A 27,327-nucleotide genomic window follows, 5' to 3' on the forward strand; every position below is an offset into this window, starting at 1 on the left:
AGTGGAGTTTAATTATTTAAACCAATTTTTTCACTAATGGAAACAATAATATGAGCAGATGGTAAGGGAAGTGCTACCATGTCATTTTAAGGGTGAATACAATCAAATGCCGCAGTGCTCTATTACTGCATAAAAAAATACTGCTATTATTTTCCCCATTCTTTGCATGGGAAAATCAGGACAGATAGAGGTTAAGTGACTTGCTCAGGGTCACACAAACTAGCAAGTGTCCAAAGGTTGGATTGGATCTCAGATCTTCCTGACTCCAGGGTTGGTAGCGTATCTATCGTGCTACCATGCTGCCATGAAGACCTGAGTTTAAGTTTTACCTCTGACAATGTTTCACTCTGCATAAATCACTTAACCTTTCAGTGTGATAGGTAGCTCTCCAAGGCTAGAAGTTCCACAGAAAATGCTGACTTGCATTGGAAGAGGGAGATTCCTTACCTAGCCGTTCTTTAGAGTCAGGGGTGGGAATCTTCAGCCTCGAGGTCACATATGGCCTTGTAGGTCCTCAAATGTGGCCCTTGACTGAATCAAAAAGGGCTGTACTTGAGGACCTAGAGGGCCACATGTGGCTCAAGGTCGAAGGTTCCCTGACCCTCTCCTGTAGACCAATGATGGGTCAGTCCCTATCCCTATATGGAATTATTGAAAGGGATTATTGAAAGATGACACATGGTCAGCAGATCTCCCGTTAGCCTGATTTGGCTGCCATAATCAGTATTTAACGTCCCATTTCATTTGTCCTCATTTGTAGTGAATAATGCATTATAAGATAGTATTGTTCAGAAACCTAAAATACTGCCAACTGTCATTATTTTGTCTTTAGTCCACAGAATGCAAGGTCTACTGTTTCACTTTTATATTTGTGTTCAAAGTATACAATGGTCTGATACATGGTCAGTGGTTAACAAATGTGTGTTAGTTCATTGATTTAGAATGCCTCTGTATTGATATAATTGTTCATTTTTTTTTTCTGAGAGTGATGGATTGAATTGAAACATATATACTTTTCAGGTTCCCCTAAGACCAAATTCAAACCATCTCATGTGGTTAGCCTTCAGTTTGGAACAATCTGTGTATATCCTTTGTAGTAGTGAATATTTATAGTACCTAAACTTTTTGTCTTTATTATAATGGTTTCTGCCACTAGTCAAGTTAAAGAGCAGTTTTAGTTGAGGCAGGGCTTATCCACTTGTAAATGTAGGATTCTCCATATTTTCATCAGCTCAGGGCAAAAGCTGATCCAGCCATTTCCCTTTAATGCAAAGCAGTGACCTCTGAGGTTAGAGGCTCTGCATTCAGATCCTTTCTCTGGGCAGAAAGGATAAAGAAAACTCTGAAAACATTTTATGAGTGGTTTTCTAAAAACACTAAACTTAGATTACATGAAGACTCTTAGAACCTATTGAAACTTTCAGAATTGCTGAGATATGGAGATATCTATCCTGGCTCTCAGTTTCTTCATGTATAAAATGAAAGGCTTAGACTCAAAGGTCTTTGAAATCTCTTCCCACTCAACTCTATTATTTTCTGATTCATCACCAATCCTTGGATAAAACCACTGAGCTTTTCAATCCCCACTTATGGTGATGAGAGGAAGTTCTTTATAGAAGTCCTTCTCGTCTTCTGCCACATACACATCTAATATTTATCAAAAATAAGGAAGTGGAAACATATGAACTGTTAATGTTATAAACTGAACACAGAGCATCTGTGTGACTTGCTGCAGGGTGTTTGAATGGTTAAATATATTATTATTGTGGAAACATTATAAGCAAGCCTCCTAAGTCGCCCTAAAATTGCTTTTATTTTGGAATATCCAAAGTGCCTCCTGGCCACTGTGTTTAATTATAAGTTGTCCTCTTCACTTTCTGGCTAGGCCCTATTAGTCTGAAGCATGGAAGTCCTTTCTTTATTGAAATATGTCTTTCCAGATCTTTTAGTCTTTGTCACTTCCTTTAGTGCCTCATGGCTTTTTTCTCACAGGCAATTCTCAGCTTCATCACAAGTTATGCCTCTTTCCTAGGCTCTTGATTGTTGCAGCCAGGGAAACCGTTAGTAACTAAAAAATCCCTAAGAACAGTTTATCCTTTGCTTTCTCTTAAATGTGTAAACAATTTTTAAAGGGACGTAACAGTAACATTTTTTGCAGCTATCTTCTGGGTGTACCAAGATAAACTAGAAGGTAAAAGAAGAAAGATGGCTTGAACTGTAATTCCCTATATGTTTAGATGTCTTTACTATACAGAATAGGACAACTAGGTGGTGAATGAATAGAGTGTTTGGCCTGAAGTCGGGAAGACTCAACATCATGAGTTCAAATCTGACCTCAGACACTTACTGGCTCTGTGACTCTGGGCAAGTCACTTAACCCTTTGCCTTATCTTTCTCATCTGCAAAATGAGCTGGAGAAGAAAATGGCAAAACATTCCAGTATCTTTGCCAAGAAAACCCCAAATGGGGTCATGGAGAATTGATTGAACATGACTGAAAAACAACTGCACAGAGGGAGTTTTTAGACATTGATACCAAGAAAAGAGGTAAGAGAGTTAAGGGGAAAGAAAGGAAGAAAGAAAGAAAAACATAAGAAGGAAGGAAGGAAGAAAGAAAAAGAAAGGAAGGAAGAATTGAATCTTAATTACATAAGGATTTCTTGTCAGGAGGCAGCATGATACAATTATGAGAACACTGGTTCTGGAGTATAGGACATATTCAAATTCTGTCTCCGATGCTTACTGACTATGCGACCTTGGTCAAGTCACTGAAGGTCTCTGATTTCCCTTTCCTCCCTTGTAAAATGCAAGGATTGGACTTGATGACCTTTTCCAACTCTAGATTGATAATTCTATATTCTACATAGAATTTTCTACTGGATGATTTCCATAGCAGCCTCAACATATTAGTTGATTCTTTATTTGATTGATCCACTTTGAATTAATACATATATATTTACATTTAATACAGCAAGACCAACTTTATACTTGGGCCGCAGTCAGTCAACCCACGCATTCTCTGGATTACACAGAAGAGCAGTTTCCAAGGAGAATCCCCCCTCTCTGGCCTCCAGCCAAGCCCCTTGAAGAAGAGCATGGGCCCAAAGAGCCTGCCACAGGTAGGGTATTGATGACATTACTTATGTAGATCTGGTTTTGGGGGGGATATTTGCTATAACAAGCTTTGCAATGGAGTATTTGTTAAGAAATGGCAACCACATTGATAGATTTAGAAGTTTTACTTGGTATTTATCCATCTTTGAGCAGTGAGCAAAGCATCCCACTCTTTTCAGCAGATACTCTGAATCTGATTCCTTCCCACTCCCATCTTACCTGACCTCAGACTTCCAAGCTGGTGGGAACATTACCACCGATTTCTTTTTCCTCTTCATTATGCCCCTCTTCCAATTTCTTATCTGGAGACTACAAGAAATCAATGAAAGAGGAAAAAATACCTATATGTTTTCTTTTTTATCCTGGCTATCTATTGCAGGTACTATACCCTGGTTACATTTTCTTTGAACAAAATTATACATAATTTATCCCCTTCTGTTTCTTTTTTCTTTTTCTGGCCCACAGTATATTTCTTCAAAAGCATTTATTATGACTGAGATCTATCTTCCCTTAGAGACAGTATGGTGCAGTTAAAACAAAACAAAATAAAAACACTGCACTTGGAGTCAAAAGAGACCTAAATTACAAATACTAATTTGACATTTCCTAGAAAGTCTTTTCACTTCTGAACCTCCCTCAGTGATTCTTCATCAATTAAGACATTATAATGTTAAATGGAACTGTTGGGAGAATCAAAAGAGATACTATGTGGAAAGATTTTGCAAAATAAAGTTTTGTCTAAGTGTTAGTTACCAGCTTCATATCATAAGAGGAGGGTGATGTCAGACAATGTAAATTCTAAGTGAATTTATCTTTGCCATCCCAGATAATGAGAAAATGGATAGACACAATTGATTCTTTAAACCATGTTTGTGATATGTATTTTTGAATCTCATTAGTTTCTGCTATTTCCCCTCCTCCTTTCTTTTGCTTAAGGCATTTTCTTTATGACCTTAGCCAAAAGGGGGAATGGTGATCCTCAAATGAACTGAGAGTATGACTTATCTACAGGGCGATAAATTGCTACATAAAACAAAATCTGGCTTAAAACCTGGAATTTCCTGATGGGGCACAGAGGAGCTTCTCTTAGTCTTTGATGTTATCAACAGGTTACCACTATAGAAAGAAAGAATAGTTAAACCAGAGTTTACTTTAGCATTGTATTATGTTCAGCTGCCATACTGTTCACCAGAAAGAACCCTGACTTCTCTGAAAGACTGAACTTTGGTAAAACTTACATTTCCAGCTCCTGAGCCAAGTCTGTAAAGTGACCTACCCATTATCTCAGAAATACCTTTGCCACTTAGCTTAGGAAGCCCCTTCTTTCATGATTCCAAGCACTATGGGGTCCTTTGGAAGACACTAGCCATGTTCATGCTCCCCTTCTTTTGTCCTCTGTTCCTTTGAGAAGCTGCTCTGAGATTAATCTGTCTGCAACATACTTAGAAATGTAATACTATTATAAATGATTCCTTAGAGAGAGGCATCTTCTCAGGAATGTAGTAGATGATATATAGAAAAAGAGGTCACTTGGAGGAAATAAATTAAGGCATCTGATCCAAGAAAGGTATTTCTAATGAGTCAAGATCTTGTAGCAGAATGAGAGAGTCTGATAATATAATCTGAAATTAAAATGCATATAAAACTTTGAAAGGAAAAATCATTTTACTTCATAGTATCAGCTATAACATATCCTCTCTTATCTACGGTATAACATAAAGCATTTGTGACTACTATCCAGATGATACAAATAGTTTGTGTACAGAAAAAGACCATTCTGTTTATTTTTATACAGAAATCTCTAATAGCATAGTTGTTCATACAACATGGTGATCTTGATATTAGTATATCTATCAGTTATTTTTTGTTTTTCTATCTCCTCTGCTCTATTGATCTTGTTTGATTTTTCTAAATGGAGAATCATTTAGATTTCTTTTTTATTGAGCACTCTAACAAGTGATAAAGAAAAGTGTTTTGTATATTTCATTCTCTATTCCTTTTGAATTCTTAGTAAATCTTGATTTTGATTTATTGAAGATCTAGGCTTGAGTTTTTTCATTAAGAAAATATTTTTAGTTAGCAGAACATTATTGGAATTTATATAATAATACTTTCCAGAGTATTTACCCATTTTTATTATTTGATACAATCCACAAAGCTACAATATAAATAATTTTAATATGTCAAACTTGTCTTTCTTTAAAATATGCATCCTTGCAGAGGATACTGAAGGTGAGTAGAGGATATTTTATTTTGACAGTGGACACATTTTTTCCTAGTTTATATACCCCAAATTCAGAAAGATAGTACCATTTAATATTTGTGCAGTGCTATAAGTGTGTAAAGTCATTGGAGAGTTGGAACCCCAAAACACATACATAGTTTTTTACCATTCCTGGTTAAAAATACACACCTCATGTTTAATGATCATCTGTCTTATATTGGGAATAATGTTATATTGTTCTGTTGTAAGCAGAATATCCTGGAAAACCTGGAGCACTGCTTTTCTCTCCTTTCCATGCTTTGCCCAGATCTGGTTTGGTACTAATCATATATCCTGTTAATTTCTACTTGGTGTCCAGTATTCTGCCTTTCTCTTATCTCACACTTTCTCCATACACTGTCACTCTCTTCTGTTTAAGCTCTCTTTTCCAACTCTCCCAAGAGAACAGTTTTGACGTGGAAGTTACCATGAATCCTATAAAATTGAAGCAGCTGAGTTGGAATCAAAGCTTGGGTCCTCTCTTACAAGGACTTACAAACAGAAAAAACAAAAGTTAGCTATAAAGAGTCTCCTGTTCTTAGAATACAATTGGTTGTATCTACACAGGTGTGCCTCAGACATTCCAAACCTCTTCCTCATGGTATCTACACAGGTTTTTGGTAATGAATTTTCAATCACTCAACAAGTATTTGTTTTGCTTCCATTAATTACAAGACACTCTAGTGGGACTGGGGATACACAGACAAAAAAAGAAAGAAGCACTCTCAAAGAGCTCAAATTCTCTTGGGAAAAAGTTCATATATATATGTATATATATATATATACACACATAAGTATATGCAAAATATGTTATAAGTAAATATGAGGTTTTTGGAGGGGAGAGACACTAGCAACTGACTGGGGGGACATATCAAGAAAAGCCTCACGTAGAAGAAAACGCTTGAGTTATGTTTTGAAAGCAATTAAGTATTTTTAAAGGTAGAGGTGAAGTGGGATTGCATTCTAATCATGGTGGGAGCATGTGTGCCTAACATATAGATGTGGGACATGGACTGTCTTGTGTGAAGAACAACAGTTCAACTAGACTCTAGAGTATGTGGAGGGGAGCAATGTATACTATGCCTAGAAAGGATAAAATCAGATTGTGAAGGGCTTTAAATACTTAGTACTGATAAAACTAGTGAACTTTTTTTAAAAGAAAAAAAATTAGTTCTATCTATTTTTCTTTACTTTTTGTTTTCTAGTTTCCAACTTACCTTTGTTTATATTGTTCCCAATTTTTTCTTCCCTTTCTTCTATCTCCCAGCTTTTTCTTCTTCTTGAGCTAAATTCCAACTAGAGGTACCTAGGGAAATAATTCTGGCCCTATAGGTCATTCTGAAGAAACTACAAAAATAGTGACCTCCACAGGGGTTATTCTTCAGCAATTTCTTGTCTGTCTTCTTCCCTCCTACCTACCCTATACTTACCTTCTTTCCCCTTCTGTTAACTCCTTTCTTTTCTTTCTCCCCCTTGTCTGGTCCTTATTTCCTCTTTTTCCTCTCCTTTCCTCTCCCTCCTCATTCCTTGTGTTCTCTTTCCCCTTTTATTTCCCTCTTTTCTTTCTTCCTTCCTCAACCTTTCTCATCATTTCTCCTTTCTCTTAATCTCTCCCTTTCTTTTTTCTCTTTCTTTTCTCCTTCCTCTTCTACTTTCATTCTTTTCTTATCAGTTGCCTTTCCCTTCTCATTTTCTCCTGTTTTCTCACAAATTCTTATTTTCAATTTATTTCCTGTTGACAGTCTTCTTTTCCCTTCTTTTTTCTTTTTAAATATTTACTTAAGTTTACTTTCATTGCTTGATTAAACATGTTTTTACAGAAACCTTTTTTATATATAATTTATATTTCATAAGAAGTCAAAGTTTCCCTGTAACAAAGTTGTAGAGGGGGGCGGAGCCAAGATGGCGAAGTAGAAAGACGCACATACACATAGCTCCGAACACACAAACCACAGAACGGCTAGAGGGGACCAAGCCAGGGCGAATTCTGCACCCAGAGACCACGGAGTATTGGAGCGAGGGAGATTTCTGCTCCGGAGAGACCTGCGGACCTCTCGTGGGGGGTCCTTCGCGCCGCGAACTGGGCGCCGGGACGGGAGCGGAGTGCGGCCCTGCCGTGGCCGGGATACTGAGGGGAGGAGATCCGAGAGGGCTACGGGGACGGGATCTCCAGCGGCCACGTGGATCCCCCCACCCACAGAGGGACCAAACTCCAGAATTCCCAGGTGAAAGAGAAAATATTGCAAGCAGCTAGAAAGAAACAATTCAAGTATTGTGGAAATACAATCAGGATAGCACAAGATCTGGCACCCTCTACATTGAGGGATAGAAGGGAATGGAATAGGATATTCCAGAAGTCAAAGGAACTAGGACTGAAGCCAAGAATCACCTACCCAGCAAAACTGAGTATAATACTTCAGGAGAAAAAATGGTCTTTCAATGAAATAGAAGACTTTCAAATTTTCCTGATGAAAAGACCAGAGCTGGAAAGAAAATTTGACTTTCTAACACAAGAATGAATAGAACCATGAAAAGGCGAACAGCAAAGAGAAATCATAAGGGACTTACTAAAGTTGAACTGTTTACATTCCTACATGGAAAGACAATATTTATAACTCTTGAAACATTTCAGTATCTGGGCAATGGGTGGGAGTACACACGCACGCACATGCACACACACACATGCACACACGCACACATACATAGAGACAGAGTACACAGAGTGAATTGAAGAGGATGGGATCATATATTAAAAAAAAATGAAATCAAGCAGTGAGAGAGAAATATTGGGAGGAGAAAGGGAGAAGTTATATGGGGCAAATTATCTCTCATAAAAGAGGCAAGCAAAAGACTTGTTAGTGGTGGGATAAAGAGGGGAGGCAAGAGAAAAACATGAGGTCTACTCTCATCACATTCCACTAAAGGAAAGAATATAATGCACACTCATTTTGATAGGAAAACCTATCTCATAATACAGGAGAGTGGGGGACAGGGGCACAAGCAGGGTGGGGGGGAGGATGGAGGGGAGGGCATGGGGAGGAGAATGCAATACGAGGTCGACACTCATGGGGAGGGAAAGGACCATAAGAAAATAGAAGTAATGGGGGACAGGATAGGGTGGAGGGAAATATAGTCAGTCCTGTACAACACAACTAGTATGGAAATCATTTGCAAAACTAAACAGATATGGCCTATATTGAATTGCCTGTCTTTCAAGGGGAAGGGGTGGAGAGGGAGGGAGCTAAGGAGGTTGGAACTCAAAGTGTTAGGACCAAATGTAATGTTCTTACCACTGGGTAACAAGAAATACAGGTTAAGGGGTCAAGAAAGCTATCTGGTCCTACAGGACAAAAGAGAAGACGGAGACAAGAGCAGGGAGGGAGGATAGAGGAGAGAGCAGATAGGTCACAGGGGCAATTAGAAAGCTCGGGTTTGGGGGGGGAGGGGATAAAAGGGGAGAAAATTTGTAACCCAAAATTGTGTGAAAATAAATGTTAAAAATTAATTAAAAAAAATTAAAAAAAATTAACAAAGTTGTAGTTGTTTTTAAATGTAGGTTGGAGGGAAAGGCAATTCAGTACGACAAACCAACATGTATCAGCCTTGTCTGATTGCATATGGATTTTTCCACTGCCAAAGCTCCCTCTCTTTGTCATGAAAGGGGAGACATCTCTTAATTCTTCTTCAGGACTGAACTTGGTCCTGATAGTTAGACAACAGTGAGCTTTGCAGAGAAAGGCAGAATACTGGACACCAAGTAGAAATTAACAGGATATATGATTAGTACCAAACTAGATCTGGGCAAAGCATGGAAAGGAGGGAAAAACTCCAGATTTCCAGGATGTTCTGCTTACAACAGAACAATACAACATTATTCCCAAAATAAGACAGATGATAATTAAACATGGGGTGTGTGTTTTTAACCAGGAATGGTAAAAGCTATGTATGTGTTTGGGGGTCCCAACTCTCCAATGCCTTTGCAATCCTGTTCTTTTCTTTACATTGTTGTAGTCATAGAATATATTATTTTTCCAGTTCTGCTTTTTTCACCACATCAATCTGTTTTCCTCTGTTTCTCTGAATCCTTCAAATTCATCGTTCCATATGTTGCAGCAATATTCTATTACACACATGTATCAAAATTTCTTTACATAGTTTGTTTCTAGTTCTTATATATAAGAACTGGTGCTAAGAATATTTTGATATGCTATGGGATTTCTCTGTCTTCAACCACATTGGGATAGAATCCTAGCAGAGGTATCTCTGTAACAAAGAATGGAAATTTCAATCACTTTTTTGCATAATTCCAAATTACACTCTAGAATGGTTGATCCAATTCACCTCTTCACTGAGATATATTCCTGTCTTTCCATAGAGTCTCCAAAATGGACTATTTCTATTTTTTTGTCTTTTTTCTTTTTTTGCCAATTTGAGTGTGAAGTGAAAACAGTTATTTGAATTTGTGTTCCTCTTCTTAGTAATGATTTAAAACAATCTTTCATATAGTCGCTTTAGTTTGAAATTCTCTTGAGTACTATTTATTTATATTCTGTGACCATATAAAAATTTCTCTTTCTTTTCAATCTTTTTAATCACATCCTTTGCACTCCCTTTCTTTTTTTTAAGTCAACCATCTTCCATCACTCTCATTACCCTTTCTCAAAAATGTGACTTTAAAGTCAGTATCCTTACTTATTCCTTCCTCAAAAACACTTTGTTCTGAGGAAGAATCTTATTTTGTCCTCAGCTTATAACAAAAACATACCCAGTGTTGTTTGTTTTTTTAATGAAGTATATATTAGAATGAAAAGGTTTGATAGGGATAAAAACTGATTTCAGAGAATCGTGGTTGGGAGAAAATAATGAGATAGGTCATTTAAGCTCTTGAAAACTAATGGTGAGTGTTAAAGATCAGTATATTGATCTGTACATTTTTATAATTCAGTCTGTTGTTCACTAATTGTGACATAGAATCTTACTTGCCATGAAAATTCAGAATTTTACTTTTCCTGGAAAGTTACCAACACTATCAAAATAAATCTGGAATGTACTCTATGTATATTTGATTTAAAAAAGCTAATAAGTATTATTGGGACCCAGATTTGCCATCAAATATCGTCTATAATTTAGCTTTGATGTTAAAGGAGTTTATTAAAAATCAGGTTTCAATAATAATGGTAATCCCTACTTCTGAGCTTAGCAATCATAAAATGAAAGAAAATCCAATTTTTATTAACAGTGTCTGTTCACCAGGAAAGATCATCAAAAATGTTCTTAATGGCATTATGTGTTTCTTTTCTTATGACCACTATGATGTGGCCTACGTTAAATTATTTATGCTTCCACTTTAGGCTGTTTTCCATTGAAACAAGGGAGGTTTAAATTTTAAAAGGCACATATTTACTGGGAGGTGCCAGGTTGAAGTGAAGAGATTGCAGTATTTATAAGTATTCTGATTAAATGTCTCATCTTCTTTCTCTGTCTTCTGTAGTTAACCAACCACTTAATCAGTAAACATTTAGTAAATGTCAATCATGCACCATCTACTGGAACAAAAGTATAAAAGTGAGATAGTCCTTGCCTTGCCTTCAAATACTTGCATTCTGCTTATGGCAAATATCAGTTCCCAGAGATGAAAGCCGCCCCCACCCCCAAGAATATTGTGAGATATCCCATTAAATTCTTTATTAAAAAATGTGTCGTAGCTATCTCATTGCTTTCAATTAGAATGATTAAAAATATGTTTGGTAGTAAATTCAGAAGCCAAATAGCCTATATAAGGAGACTTGAGGGTACTTCCTGTCCTTAATTTCAACTAAAGAGGCGAGTCAAGAGATCGATCAATAAGCATTTATTAATCGCCTGCTGGGCACTGGGCATATAAAGAAAAATAAAAGACAATTCCTGCTGTCAAAGTGCTTTCAGTGTAATAAGGAAGATAACATTTAAAAAAACTATTTAGAAACAAGAAATATACAGAATAAATCAAAGATCTAAGTTTTGTTTCCTATAAGAAACTAATTAGTTTTTTAACCCTGGGTAAGTCCTTCTCTTGGACTCTCAGATTTCTCTACCATTCTGTGATTCCTATGAAGCCTAAGGGAATGAGTCCTGAAGAACCAAATGGATTTAAGAATCTCTTAACTCCCTTAGTCAAATTTATAGAACTTTCACCTGGAAAAAGTGGCTGGTTGTTTATGATGCAAGTCAACACTTCAAGGACCTTTGATTCTATTTGGATACCTCCTGAGGCAAGTCATAAACACTCAATCTTGGCAGATAATCTTCAAGAGTTGCTGTGGCTGAAAAATTAATCACCCTATAGCCTACTTTGTGATGTACTTTAACTGGTGATAGTACAGGACCATTTAATTTGATAATATTTTGAGAATATTCTTTAAGATATACTGTAGATAAGGACAGTTTTCCTAGTTCTGTGATGAAGTATGTTTTTTTTGTTTGTTTGCTGATATTATTGTTAGGAAACAAATGGTATGGGTTGATTTGCATGTCCTTGTCTAACATATAAGGAAGGTTATCTGATTCTTATAGTTTTGGATAACTAAACTTTTGGTTACTGTGACATCTATGTTAAATAGCAAAGATTATTTTTTCATATACTGTAAAAAATCCATATATTCAAATTCCATGACTAAAATACCTTGGGACAGACTTTTAATGCATTTGGTTCTCAAAAAGACTTGTAAACTGCTTAAAAAATATACATACATAGACATATGTGTGTGCACTCAAATCATAAGAATTGTAAACTGTTTATATACGTATGTGTGTATATACATGCACATACGTACACACAATACTTCAAATCTCTAATAAGAGACAAATCAAAATAACTCTGAGGTTATACTGTACATCTAGCAAATTGGCAAAGATGACAAAAGATTTGGTTAGTTAACATTGGAGGGGTAATGAAAATGTGCATGAATGCTTTACTTATGGAGCTATGAATTAGTACAGTTATTCTGGTAAGCAATGTAGAATTATGAAAATGAAGTGACTAAAATTCTCATGCCCTTTGAACCAGAAATTTCATTGCTAGGCACACAACCCAGTTCATTACTAAAAGGAAGGCTACATAGACACCAATATGTTTATGATTGTGTATTGTGTGTCATTAAAAGAATAGAAATAAAGTAGATGTCAATTAATTAGGGAATGACTAAACCAGTTGTGGTAAATACATGTAATGAAATATTGCTATGCTGTTAGACATAACAATGCAGAGAAACATGGTAAGATTTATATAAATTGATGCAAAATGAATTAAGGAGAGACAAGGAAGCAAGAAAATGACTATAAAAATATAAATACAAGAACAATAAGGAACCAATTGAATCTGAATGCTACAGAATTACAATGATCAAATTTGATCTCAAAAATAAGATAATAAGACATACACTCCCTCAACTCCTTTGCAGAAATTGTGTCCATTATTTTGAAATATGGTATATAATTTTTATAAAAATTTGCTGTAGTGATTGGTTTTGCTGATTTTTTTTTTCTTCCAGTTTTTAAAGATCCTTTGTCATAAGGATGGGGATCTCAAACAAGAGAGCGATTTAAGAAGGAAATAGTTGATATAAAAACAAAACAAATCAATGAAATTTAGTAAAAAGAAGTTATGGTTATCACCAATGTCACATGTCATGATGTCATAGATAAGTTTTTATTATTTTCCTGTCTGAATGAAAAATTGGAAGCAAAATGATTTCTTTTTTCAAGATATGCTTACTTTTTTTTTTTTATCCTCCAAATCTAGAGTTTCAAGCTCCCAGTTTGGAAACACAGAAAAAGTGTTCAGATGCTGTTCAACAGGTAAGGATTTTTTCCAGAACTTAAAACAAATGCGAGTAAACTACAGTTGTTTGCCTGTGTATGCTTCCTCTTCAAAAATCATTGGCTAGAGAGAAGTTAGTTTTCATAAACATGTAAGAGACTGAAACTTGAAGCAAGGATGGAGAGAGGGGGAAATTTTCAGTGGTAAAGAAAAACTGCTTGCTAAATCAATGCCAACTGATGGAAATGAGAGCCTCTGCAGCAACGTATGAGTAAGCATGAGCAATCAGGGGTATACAAAGAAGGAAAGGGAAGGAAGGAAAAAAGCATTTGTGAATTGCCTCTTCTGTGCCAGCTACTATGCTATGAACTTTACAAAAATTATCTCATTTGACTCTCAGAACTCTCAAGGAAGGTGTTATTATCCCCAATTTACAGTTTCGGAAACTGAAACTGACAGTGGTTAAGTGACTTGCTCACACATCTAATAAGTGTCTGAAACTACATTGGAACTCAGGTAGTCCTGAAGACTTTGTCATGAGGACGTGGATCTCAAGTAGGGAGGGATTTAAGAGGAACATAGGTGATATAAAAACAAAATAGATCAATAAAATCTAGTGCCCTATCCACTGCATCATAGAGGGAACACAATGGAGAATGAAGAACCTACTTTGATTTGTGTACAAACCATTGCCCATGAGTTCCTAACTTGATTTGTGAGCTAAATGAAATGAGTCAGGATTTCTGTACAATATATTTATTGCTTTTTAGATTTCATAACTTAATGAGCTATCTATAATCTCATAGGAATAGCTGGATGTTTTCCTCTTTGAATCTTTTACATTATGCTCACTGATCCCAAGTTTTAAAAGTATCTGAATATTCTATGGTGTGAGAAATTTGCATTCTTTAGAAAAGAATGAGGTATGAAGTGAGGGGCTTTTGAAGTGATAATTAGAAGAAAAGTCATGATTAAAAGTTTTGTTTTATATAAAGTGAAGACCAAAGTTTAACTGTATACATTTGTCTATCAGGTTTTATGTGGAATCTGTACTTGAAGGTTGTAGGTTAGCTATTTTATCAGCAGGAACTGTCCTTTCTATCAATGTAAATCACTGCCCTGCTCCCATCCCTCAGTGCTTTGCATGACTTACAATGACTAAAAATGTTTATCTTATTACATTTATCCTTCCAGTTTTGAGCTTTCTTAACTTCCCCTCACACAGTAGATATACAGTCCATATCACTGGACCTCCAAAGGTCCAGTGATCTATGGATTGTATTCCTCTCTTCTTTAATGATGCCTTGAGCAATAAATACTTATAAAGAGTATATTGATTAGTATATTAAATTATGGGCAGCTAAGTGTACAGTGGATAGAGTCATCTTCCTAAGTTCAAATCCAGCCTCAGATACTTACTAGCTATGTTACCCTGTGCAAGTCACTTAACCCTGTTTGTCTCAGCTCCTCATCTGTAAAATGAACTAGAAAAGGAAATTGCAAACCATGCCAGTATCTTTGCCAAGAAAACCCCAAAAAGGGTCATGAAGATTTGGACACAACTAGAAAACAACTGAACAACATTATTGAATTTCTGTGGGAATTCAAAGCACATTTTTTATGTTGTTGAAAGAGGCTTGTGGAAGAAAAACTTTGGGAACCACTAGTATAGATTATAGCCCTTGCAAACCTTTTAAGGATGATCCAGTTCCCCGATGTTGTAGTTATTTTTGTTAATAATATTGCTCCAAGAATTTCCAGTTTGATATAGGACTTGCCAGACTTGCCCCCATTCCACAGCAAAGCATTGGAATAGAACCTTAGTGGAAGATGATGTATCACTGTTGTAATTATGACAAGGATGAAAAATGTGAGGATTAAATTTTGTTATTTTTTAAACATTTAAAATTCCTTCAAATTCCTGTGTGTTCAAAACAAACTTCTAGTGCTGGTTAAATCCTAAAAATGAAGGTAATCTGAGTATTTCTTTTAGCACTGAACCTCAAGAATGTCCTTTGTCTTGTCATTTCAAAAAAGAAACATTTAGCCTTTTTTCCCTCTCACGTCAAGAAGGAAGATTCTCTTCCATTCCCTTTCATGGACAAAGAAGCTTACTTAAATCTAATAAATCTTTGGAGGGCTATTTCCCTTACTAGACATGATAAATTCCTGAGTTTGTCTGCTTCACAAAGAAAATTGGCTCCAGGACAGAGAGAGTTCCAAACAGATTTTTAGATTGCATTAAACTTAATATCCCCTAAGCCTTCCAACTTCCTGATTTTGGAGTGTCATCTCAGGGCTGCCTCTTGTTCTCATTGGTTCAATATTCATTTTTACTTTCTTGGAAATATTATGCAATAATCAACACAATGTTCCTATGTTTTGCTGTCATTCACATTTGTACTTTGTCTTTGTTGAAACACTTCACTAAAGCTGTGGACATTTTTTAAATTTATAGCAAATTGTGACCTGTTGCTTTGTATTTCTGTTAACTTGCTTGCCAGAGTAATATCTTTCATTGATGGCACACCTCCTCCATTGTCTTTCATTATAAAAGAAAGTGAAAGTGTTCAGTGTATATAGTACCCATACATTTTCATTCAAAATTCATTTAGCAAAGCTGTGTTAAGTATCACTTCTGTGAAAATACTAGGCTAAGTGCTGAGAGAGGCACATACATTTTAAATAAAGGTTTCAATCTCTGTCTCTCAGTATGTGACAAGAGCAACTAAGTGGCACAGTGACAGAGTGCCTGGTATGAAGTCAGAACAACTCATCTTCCTGAGTTCAAATCTGGCCTCAGATAGTCGCTAGCTCCATGACCCTGGACAAATCACTTAGCTCTGTTTGCCTGAGTTCCTTATCTGCAAAGTGAACTGGAAAACGAAATGATAAACCATTCCCAAACAAACAAAACAAAACACAAACCAAAAGGCCAAATGTGGTTATGAAGAGTCAGATGTGTGACAAATACAAATCAGAGACACAAAATATCTTCCATGTTCTGAGGAAAAAAAGATCATTTCATATTGGGATGAATAGGAATAGGCTTCATGGGAAAAATGTCATTTGAATACAAGCTTAAGGGATGATTAAAGCCTGAAATTCAGACATATATGAAGTAAAGTAGTGCAAGGTAAGACTACAAGGATAAGTTAGTGTCAGTTTATGGTCTTAAATGCCATGCCAAGGAGTTCTGGGCTTTTTTTTTTGTTTTAATATAGTAAATGAGGAAACATTGGAGAGTTTTGATCAGTAGAGAAATACAGCAGCTTGATACAAAGATGATCTGGTACAAACCTGGCCCCATTGCTACCTGGATAAGCCTTGGACGAGTAAGTCAACCTCTAGGCCTCCGTTCCTCTTATGTAGAATGAATGGGTTGGATTAGATTGCCTCTAATGACCCTTTCACCTCTAAATCTATGATCTTGTAGCCACATCTCTGAATCAGGAAGATAAATACAGCACCATTGTAAAAGACATACTGAAAGGGGGTGGATAATCTTGAACAGAAATTAGAGAGAGGAAGACTACTAAGAAGGCTATTACGATGAGGTCTATAGTGATAGCAGTAAAAATGGACAAGAGAAGGGCTGGATACCAGAGAAGTAGAATTCATGGAACTTTGTCATGATTTCATTATAGGATGTGATAAAGAGGAATCGAAGGTGATACCAAGATGGGGGGAGGTAATGAAGAGAAACAGATGGGGGTGGAAATTCTGCTCTAGATATTTTTCAATTTTGGTGAAAATGGGATATGATGGGATCCCTTGTCAGATATCCTACTTTGTTGGATTCATGGCATTGGTGGTTACTCCAGTCTCTTCCCTACATCTTATTGAACCACAATGAGTGTATGCCATTCTTACCTGTTCCACCTGCCTGGGTACTTGTCAATTCCCTAAAACAAGAAGAATCATGTTAAGTGGAAAAGATGTTTTTTTCCACTTATACAATGTGAATTAAAAAAAAAAAATCTGCCTTGATGTGAAAACAAGGATAGTCTTTTGATTAAAAACAAAAGAAAACAAACAAAACCTCCTGAGATTTATAATCTTTCAAACTGGGACAGACAGCAGATAGCTCAAAGATTGACTGTAACTAGCTATAGTAGATGTCTACGTAGAAATATACATGGTAGAATATTCACATCACTGATACTTTTACCTCTGTGAGAATTTCTAAAATAACTAAGGTACTAAGGAATTCATTGAAAAGCAATTTCTGATGTAGTCAGTTGTTTTTAAAGCAGATGTGGTATAGAAGTCAGATTTTGCATCTCTTGATGAGGCTGTGTAATACATCGGAAAGAACTTTTGATTTGAAATTAGGATACTTGAATTTGAATCCTGGCCCTATCGTATTATCATGGGCAAATCATCTCTTCTCTGAGTCTCAGTTTTTTCATTTTAAAAATGAGAAGAATAATTATACTTTGAAGACATAACTTATAGGTTTGGAGAAAGCCCTTTGTAAATTGTAAAAACAAGTCAGTCTGGTGTAATGAAAAGAATATTAAGTAAGAAGATCCTGGTTTGAGTCCAGGTTCTAATGCTTCCTAGTTGAGTGCCTCTGGATATGTCACTTAACATTTTTGAGTACTCAGTTTCTTAATTTATTAAATCAGTGTAACAGAGTTTCAAATTCCTTTCTCACTGAGTTGTGCTGAAACATTTTGTAGCTCTTAAATCTCTATTTAAATACGATTTATTATTGTTGTGGTTATTTCTATTGCCTTATTTTCAAAGAAAGTGCCTTAATTCAATGACTTTATCTCTACCCCATTTAAAAAGAAGTGTTTTGACTCATATCAAAATAAATATGGTTACTACAGAAAAATGCTGTAGAATTTATATACAAAATAATTAGACATGCTTGGATACAAAGCCAGATTGGATTATTGCCAGGTTGGATTTTAAGGTGATAGATCTTTGTTGAATGTGCCAGTTTTTTGGAGTCACAAGCAAAAAGATGGAGTGTATTCTGTCAAACCCGTGGCCCAGGATAGTTCTCAAAGATTTTTGTCACATGACCCCTTTATACTCTTAAAAACTGAGCACTCCCAAAAGAGCTTCATTTTTTTAAAGCCATAATTTTTACCAGTATTTATCACATTAGAAATTAAAATGTCTTAGTATTTTTGTGAAAATAGTCTTGATCCTGCGGACCTGCTGAATGGGTCGTGGGGTTCCTGGACCATATTTGGAAAACTGCTGCTATGATATAATAAAAGTAGAACAGGATTTTGGTTTGTGAAGCTTATTATCTTGTCCTTTCTCTGCCACTGATTAGGTCTGTAACCTTAATAATAGTGATTTATAATCTTCATACCTCAGTTTTTCTTTTTTTTAATTTATAAAATAAAGTGTTTGGCTTAGAGGATGTCTCTGTTTCCTCCAAGGTGTAGCATTTTATGGTTTTATGATTCTAAGGAAAGAGCATCTGTCATCTTAAAAACAAATGTGACTGAGTGCCACCTGGAGGAACAATAAAGCTACATCCCTGAGCAGTTTGAAGTCTCTGGTTTCCTAGACATTTAGCATCATAAGTTCATCTTAAAATCTTTAGTGAAACCATCATTAAATTCGAGACACTACGACAAATGTTGCTAATGAAAAAACAATTTAGTTCAGAATTTTTATTTAAAGCAATATTCTCTTTTTAATGTTTGGAGGTAAGGAAAGCATGGAAGGCTAGGTAGAGATATTGTTAAGATAAGGGTATAATTTCTAATTATTATCTAAATATTCATCAACAGCAAAGGACTATGGGAGAGTTAGGAGGAAACTATAAAGGGACAAGTTGGAAGCATAACAAGCAACAGTGAATCACTTAAAGTAAATAATGTCAACAAAACCCTTCCTCTGGATATGTTTCCCTCCTCCTCCCTAGTATCGCCTTGTGGACCAATGAGGACATAGCTATCACCATCTGAGCTTAGACTTAAGTCAGTGTGGACATACTTGAATAAAATAGTGTCATTTTGCAGGCATATCATGAGTACATAATTATCTAACTTCCTTAAAAAAACCCACTTTTGGCCAATTTTCCAAGATATAAATTAGATGATCAGAAATTATCTCCCTTTGTGCCTGATTCCCCAAAGTGTTAACTTCTCCGTTTATTATATATGACATTGTTCCTAAGAGATGCACTCTAATATTTTCAAACAGTGGTTTTTCATATCCATTAATGATGTTAGATGGCCTATGCCTATATAACAATCTAAATCGTTAAATAACAGGACGAACTATGCCACAGCTCGGTTTTGTAGAGGACTTAGAAAAACCGTGGACATGAAATTTTCTTAATCTTACCTTGGCAGAAGGGAGGCAATCTGGTGAACATTGTATCTGGAGTCATAGGCTTTCAAATTCTGACCATCAACGTCTATCCTTATGACCTCGGGCAAATTACTTTACCTCTCTTGGTCCCAGATTTCTCATCTGTAAAAAAAAAAAAAATATGAGTGGCATTAGATGACATGTAAAGTTGCCTCTAGTTTTAAATCTATGATCCTCTATACAAAGTGAGTATCAAATCACAGATTGATTTAAATTGTGCATAATATGGATGTTTATAAAAGAAAAAAATAAATTGGATCGCCCCAAATGAGAAAAAAAGAAAACATTACCTATAGAGAGGAGAAACCTGACAGGAGAAAATTTAGATACTGAAGAAATTTTAAATGACTAGAATTATTTCCCTCTTACCACCATCTCTTTGATTTCCTGTTTTCCTTCAAAACTCAGATCTTCTACAAGAAACCTATCAACGTGTCTCTAACTTCTTATATTCCTTTCTTGCCCCATTATCTATTTGATTCTACTTATATTTGCCTATGTTTTTCACCTTCATCAGTATGTAAGAATATTAATAGTGTGGCTTGTTTTGCTTTAGTTTATCAATAAAGGCCAGCACATAGTAGGTATGGATAATAAATGCTTATGGATGGATTACAGCTTGACGAGTAAGTATGAACCAGATTAATTTTAATTTCACTTTTTATCTTTCTTGCCATTGGCACTAATAAACAACCAAGGGTTGTCAACAAAAATAGTCAAAAGTCATGCAAAACAGAATGATTCAGTGATTGAAAATTGGTTATGTTACAAGTATTTCTGATTGCACATTCAACAGTAAAATCTCTTGCCCAGAAAATAAATGAACTCTTTGGAAAAAAAAAAAAAAAGAAAACTTCACTTAATATATAAATATAAGCACATTTTCTGGGCAAAATTTTTTTTTTAGGATAAACCAGCATCTTAGAAGAGTCCAAGTTGAGGGCATCTGGTCTTACAGCAGCACTCAGGGAGCATAGTTTCACAATAAAGTTCACCATTTAGCCATCATTGTCCTTTTAGACCAAAAGTTGTATCTGTAGAATTTTTTTTTTCAAAGATTGATTTTCTATGATTTCTGTTCATTAGCTGCATCATTTGATAGGACAAGGAATCCCAAGAATCTTTTCAAAAGCATGTAAATATCCTATAACTTATCAAGAAACTTACCCCCCCCCCCCCATCTTTATATATGCTTGCTTCTAAAGCCTTACCACTCTCAAACTTCATTGCAAATAAAACTTTCAAGCCAAGCAAAGCAAACTCCCTTTCCCCTTTATGAGGTATAATGCCTTCCTCTTTTTTTGTCACTAGATGGCAGTTAAGTATCTCAATTTCCTTTGTAAAACTTGCATTCTAGGTTTGGAGTTTTAAAGCATTTACTGTCACAGTGATTATTACTCTTAGGGTTGGAAAGGAACACAGAAGTTATATGGTCCAAGCCTTACTGAGAATGAATGACAGAAATAAAAGGTCCACTCCGGTTACTGGGTAAAAGCTTCAGCCCTAATGACAGAATGCCTAGTCTACTTTGTATTAGCCCTGAAGCAGGATTGGAAAGTGTCCTGTAAGTTTTTCTTCAGCTGTGAATTTTCAAGCACCTGTTCTCTCAATCTGAAAGTCCTGGAATTTATTGAATGAGTTTTGACTTTTACTATCTTCTTGTAGTTAATAATTCTGAGAGTTCAGTATGCCTAGAAAAACACATGATTCATAAAGCATTTCCTCAGCTGGGAAGCCTCTCTCAACACTGCTGCCAGTGAGTCTGTTGCCTAAAGCAAAGAAAGATGGAACTTATGTGGCAAGAAAGGGTAATAGCTATGTCTTGAGTGCATTTCTCTAAGGATTCATGAAGTTATTTCTATTTTGAAGAAAACCAGATAGAAAATTAAATTGGGGTTAAACTTTGATTTCTGATTAATTTCACAATACTTTTTAAAATAGTCCTCAGTTCTGTCATGACTTTTAGATATAGACACATTATTGGAAGGATGACTAAGGTTTTATAGACAAAAGGAAACCATCTTTGAAAAGTGATTTTACTCTCATTTATATAGTCTGGAGATTTGGTTACTAGGTTAAAATGTTGAAGATTTGAAGTTATTATTTTACCACCAACTTATCAAGATTAATTAAATTGGTAATAGGAACATAGACCTAAGGGTAGACAGTCTAGAGCTTAGAAGTCATCTAGCCCAACTCATCAGATGGGGAGACTAAGGGAAATAAAGTTACCTAAAACATTTCACACAAGCAATATCTGTCAGAGGCACCCAGTTCCTCTGACTCTAGGATCACTGTTCTTCACAGTACCCAGCTTTTCATTGTCTTATTTTGTTTTTGTTAAATGAGTATAGTGACATTCTCCACCAACAGTGTTATTATTAATAGACATATCTAGACCTACAGAGGATGTATTAGAATTTTTTTTAAAGGGAAATAAAATGACACATCCTTCTTTATTTGTGGCATGGTTTAGATGCAGCTCCTTCTCCCTCACTCCCCTAAGATCTGAGAAAATACTTACAAGCAAGATAATTATCAACATGGATTGGAGTGGAAATTAAAAAAGCAAGTTTTTAATTAATTAGATTTTCACCTCATCGCTTACTTCATATGATTTAATCATCACATTTTTTGAAAATTGTGACAAAATTCCCTTTCTATAGGCAGTTTCGGCGGATCTTAGACACTTAGCTCTGATTATGGCTATATGGCTATACTGAGCTGCTCCACCACTTCTGTACTTAGTTCAATACTTAAATACTTCACTGATGTATTCTGCTTACCGTTGCCATCCTCAGCTAACATCAGGAGGGTGGACCTCATGAGTTACTATGACTGGGGGCTGAGGCGTGGGGGCAGGGAGTCATCGCATGGAGATGAGTCTTCCAGCAAGAAACTTCCCTGATCTTAACCAGTCTTTCTCTGAGGTTATAATTAATAATACAACTAAAGAATTTCTGGTTTGATAGGACCTACAGTGGTTTACAAGTTTTCAAGAGCTTTACAAGAACTTTCAAGAACCCAAACGTGCTTTCAGTTATCAGGAGCTAGTTTTCATATTTCTCCTTTTCCTCAACTGATTTCCTAGAAAAATCAACCTATTCTAGGTTCCTCCATTTCTCTTCCTCTCACTGTCTTCTAAACTCTGACATCAGATTTCTGGTCTTCCAATAGACACTCCCTTTTTGGACTCAGTACCTTTTCACTGGACTCAGTACCACGCAGATGCATGGAATATTCTCCTCCTATGTCTCTTAAAGACTCCCAGGATTCCTTCAAAACCTAGCTCAAATCCCACCTCCTGGAGGTCATTATCTCTCCTATCTCTCTTTCCATTGCTTTCCTTCTCCCCTCCTCCCTCCCCACAGTGCTCTTTCTGAGAATATCTACCATCTACTCTGTATGTATCTCGTATGTATATAATTAGGTACACATAATCTACAGTAATCTTACCACTATAATGTGAGCTCCTTGGGGGCAGAGACACTTTTTTTTTATCTTCAATACTTTGTACGGTGCCTGCCTCATTATAAGTACTGAATACATGCTTGTTGACTGACTAAAGAGGTATTGGAGTAGGATTTTACCAGAGGCAACATTTAAATGCACATTGTATATTCCATTAATTATTACTTACTAACATGTTGCTTTATAACAGCTTTGTGGCACAGTGGATAAGCTAGGCCTGGAATCAAGAAAACTCATTTTCACAAATTCAAATATGGCATCAGACACTACAATCTGTGTGACCCTGTGCAAGTCACTTAGCCCTATTTGTCTCAGTTTCCTCATCTGTAAAATGGATTGGAGAAGGAAATGGCAAACCACATCATTATCTTTGCAAAGAAAACCCCAAATGAGGTGATGCAGATTGAGACCTGATAGAAAGGACTGAATAACTATTGTGATTTGCATTATAGATTGTTGGAGTTGGGAAGAGCTCTTAGAAACTAGTCTACCTAGATCCTTTCCAATGGTTACAAATGAAGGCACTGAGACTCAGTGGACTGACATGCCCACCTCAACTAGCAATTGATTCATTTTTGTCTAACCAATTAAATATTTAAGCTTTCTTCATATATAAGGATTATAGTTTCATTATCTTGAAGCCCCCCTCCTATATAATTGTATTGAGGAGGATATTGTGATCAGGGTTTTCGGCTACTCCTATATGCTTCTTACCCTACTGCTGGCTGGTAGCCCAGATGAATTTCCTGGTATAAATGCTTCTTCTCTACTCTGGGGAGCAACATCAAAGGATCTGCTATTCTCTTGATCTTTTTTTCTGTTGTTAGCATCAAGCCCTCAGCTAGAGACTGGCTGACAATACCTTAATGTGTCTCTATCTCCTCTCTGGAGAAGATTCCTCTCTCAGTTGCTTCCTTTCAACTCCACTCCCTAAAAGTACAACTGGTAATAGCTGGTGGTTACAGCTGTTTATAAAGGCAAAGTAAACACTTAAAACAAAGTAAGGTAAACAGATGCCTTTCCCTTCCCTCCTCCCAATACCCATAGGGGTGAAAAAAGTGTCAGGTCCTCAAGAAGGAGCTCAAGGGAATAAAGGGGTTGCTGGATTATTTGCTTTGGGGTCTGGAATGGGGATCAGCTTTCAGTAATATAACTACTGTCCCCCATCAGTACTAGTACCCTCAGCCCCAGAGTCCTGGGCCTGTTTTTGTGATTATTTTGTGTGGATATTTTGTGACTATTAATCATAATATTTTGTGATTGCCTCTGCCTGGCCTTCTTCTCTGAACTCCACATGGCTTCCTACAGCTTGCCCTTCTCTTTTGCTTATCCCTTCAAGTCCTGGAGTTCAGGCACTAACTTTCAGATGTCACCTTGAAGCACAGCCTATCATTCTTCACATGCTCCTGTTGCCCTTTTTTTTAAATTTCCTCTAGAGACTAATTCTTGCCCTCTAAGGAGATTGCATAGTAGTCAGTTTTACAATGTGTTTAACACCTTTCTGTGGTCTTATTTTCTGTAATTAGGTCAGTGAAAGACCAGCTTTATTACACCAAAAACCACAAAGTTCTATCCCTAAGAATATACTAAAAAAAACTGATCAGTTTCTGAATCATGGGATCCTAGATTTTATTGAAGGGAACTTAGAGATCATCAACTTCTTAATTTTATAGATGAAGAAAGTGGTTAGGGACTTACTTGCACAAGATCAAGCAGGTAGTAGGTAAAGAGACCTTGGATATGATCCCAGGTCTTCACGTCTGAGGGCAGGAAAGAAGATGTGAAGGCTTTGATTGAGAAAATTTGATTGAATGGACTTGCAAATAATGTTCCATGACTATGTAAGTGGGGAGGGATCAGTGGAGTCAACCCAAAAGTCACAGCACCTCACTTAAAGTAACTAATAAGACATTCTATCTCTTGATACTTTAATCAAGTGAGAACAGAATTAATGAATATATTCAGAAATATGTATTAGATATGTACTGACTACTCCAGTGTATAAATCAATCAAAGATTTTATTAAAAACCTTTGTTGACTCTAAGGGGCCAAGCCAACCCTTATTGTTTAGCGTTGCCAGTGATGAGGTGATTGTTGTGCTGGTTTGAAGCCAGAAAGAGTTTGAACTTTGACTGGGAAAAAAGCCAGTTTGTAGGCAGAGAATAAGGGGAACATCTCCAGTCTAGGTTATCATGAATCAGCAGCAAGTCTAGTTCATTGCAAAATGCAAAAGAATTGAGGACCTTGTCTCTCTGGTTCTGCGCCAGAAGGGTATTGAAAGAGTTCAGCTATCTGGGGAGATTCTTCATTTATTGCTCCTTTCTCCCTTCATTGTTTGGGCAGATGAAGTGACTGTCTTTGGTTCAAAGGTCCTCCACTCTCTGATGTGACATATCCAAGAGTGATGTTTTTGAATGTTCTCATATGGACTTTGATTTTGATTCAGATATCTCAGCATGACATTGTTCTGGGACAAGGTGAAGTCTACATTCATGAACTTGGGGAGCTGCCCATAAAGATAGCTGGTCTTGAGTTCTGCCTATAATGAGATCTCTTTGATCATTACATCCTTCTTTCAGGTCTACCCCTGGACATCTGGATGACTTCACATCTCCCTCAGATAAGGAACAAGAAGATGGAGCAGGGAGGCCTACTAGATAGCAGAGCAGAAATAGGAGGGCCAGTCAAAGCCCCTAAGCTAGTTTTGAGTACTGCTTGATAAATTTCGAAGTCCTTAAAAGCTATTGGGTGAAATGGAGTGATCAGTGTGTTCAGCTGAGGCAACTTGGTCAAACACTGTGAGTTTTAATAAAAAAACAAGCAAATTCAGAACCTGGGCATTTAAGTGTCATAATGTGGAGAAAAAAAGAAGAATAGTAAGAAAACTCTTAAGGAATACCCACTAGAATTGCTTTGGGGGGAGGTAGATGAAAGCTCTTTGGCCTCTTCCTATTTGCCTCCCTGACCAGGGGCAGATCTTGTGAACCTTGGGGAGCCAGAAAGTTTTTAAACACTATCAAGTCCCAGTTCTAACAGTGTCCCCAGGACAATTAGGTAGGAAGCAAGCATTTATTATAAGCTATTTACCAAGCACCATGCTAAGTACTTCGGACATAAATGCAAGTAAAAACACAGTCTCTGACCTCAAAAATTTACATTCTATTGGAAAAAGATACATAAGAGGGAGTTGAAAAGTCGGGGTTGAGGGGAGAAGGTAGCCCCTGTAGGGGCATGGTGGTGAAGTCTAAAGAGCCAGAAGGACAACTTGAAGGAGAATGAAGCCAGGCTGGTTTGAGCTTGTCCCCAAAATGGAGGCACCCAGAAGGAACTAATTAATGAGAGAAGGGGGTTCAGATGGTAGAGGGATGTTCCAGAATGAAAAGGGCCTAAATGCTGAGAGAAGTGCAAGGGTAAGAAGACAGCCATATCTTTGTGGCAAAATCAGAGTCAAGAGGAGAACTGAGAAGGTAAAAAAGCAGATCCAGCCTTAGACTTTTCCCCAAACAGAGACTCCTGGAGTTATAGTACCAATGAGTTATCTGCAGGATAGCTGGGAACAATCTAGACATAGCAAAGAAAGGCAGCTTCCAGATTCTATCAAGAGCCTAGCAGAAAAACTACACCATGCCCAAAGGAAATTTTGTGATTACCCCACAGAGGGGGAAAAGAAATTCCAGCAATGAGAACTGTGAGCTCTCTTTTTGCCACATATGTGCTTTAAGTCTGAGTCCATTTTCTTCTGCACTAAATATACTTTTTAAATTAGTTTTTATTTTCAAACAAGGATCAACATCTCCCTCCTACTTCTGCCTACCACCTCCACCTTAAGAAATCAAAAAAAAAATAAAACCCTTGTTACAAATATATAGTTCAACAAAACCATTATATATATATATATGTATATATATATATATATGTATATATATATATATATATATATATATATATATATATATATATATATATATATATATATATATATATATATATATATATATATATATATGTCTTGTCCAATTCTTTATGACCCTATGGACTTTTCCATTTTGCTGTTGAATGAAATGCTTTTGTGTACCCAGCTCTGTGTGTGTGTGTGTGTGTGTGTGTGTGTGTGCATGTACTGGTTCATGCACATTCTTCCTTCTTCTGACCAGTTCAAATGAGAGTGAGGTTCATGTGTCAGCCACTTCCCTCTGTGCCTCCTTGTTTGTATAGATGCCTATTTGTGTGCCATGATTATATCAGATAATTTTCCCTAACCTTTCTTTCCCTCCCCCATCATAATATATTCCTCTTCTCCTTTCTATTCTTTTCTTAAGATCAAAATAAAACT

General features: G+C 36.4%; 1 protein-coding gene across 1 annotated transcript in view; it reads left to right on the forward strand.

Annotated features, from left to right (window-relative positions):
• FMN2 (formin 2) overlaps positions 1-27,327 on the forward strand; it is a 441,094-nt gene that overhangs the window by 80,056 nt on the left and 333,711 nt on the right. The window contains exons 3-4 of the mRNA XM_072647566.1: positions 2,971-3,118; positions 13,157-13,212. Of these exons, the coding sequence (XP_072503667.1) occupies positions 2,971-3,118; positions 13,157-13,212 (204 nt within the window). The remainder of the gene's footprint in view (positions 1-2,970; positions 3,119-13,156; positions 13,213-27,327) is intronic.

The sequence above is a fragment of the Notamacropus eugenii genome, chromosome 2 (assembly GCF_028372415.1).
Source record: "Notamacropus eugenii isolate mMacEug1 chromosome 2, mMacEug1.pri_v2, whole genome shotgun sequence".
NCBI lineage: Eukaryota > Metazoa > Chordata > Mammalia > Diprotodontia > Macropodidae > Notamacropus > Notamacropus eugenii.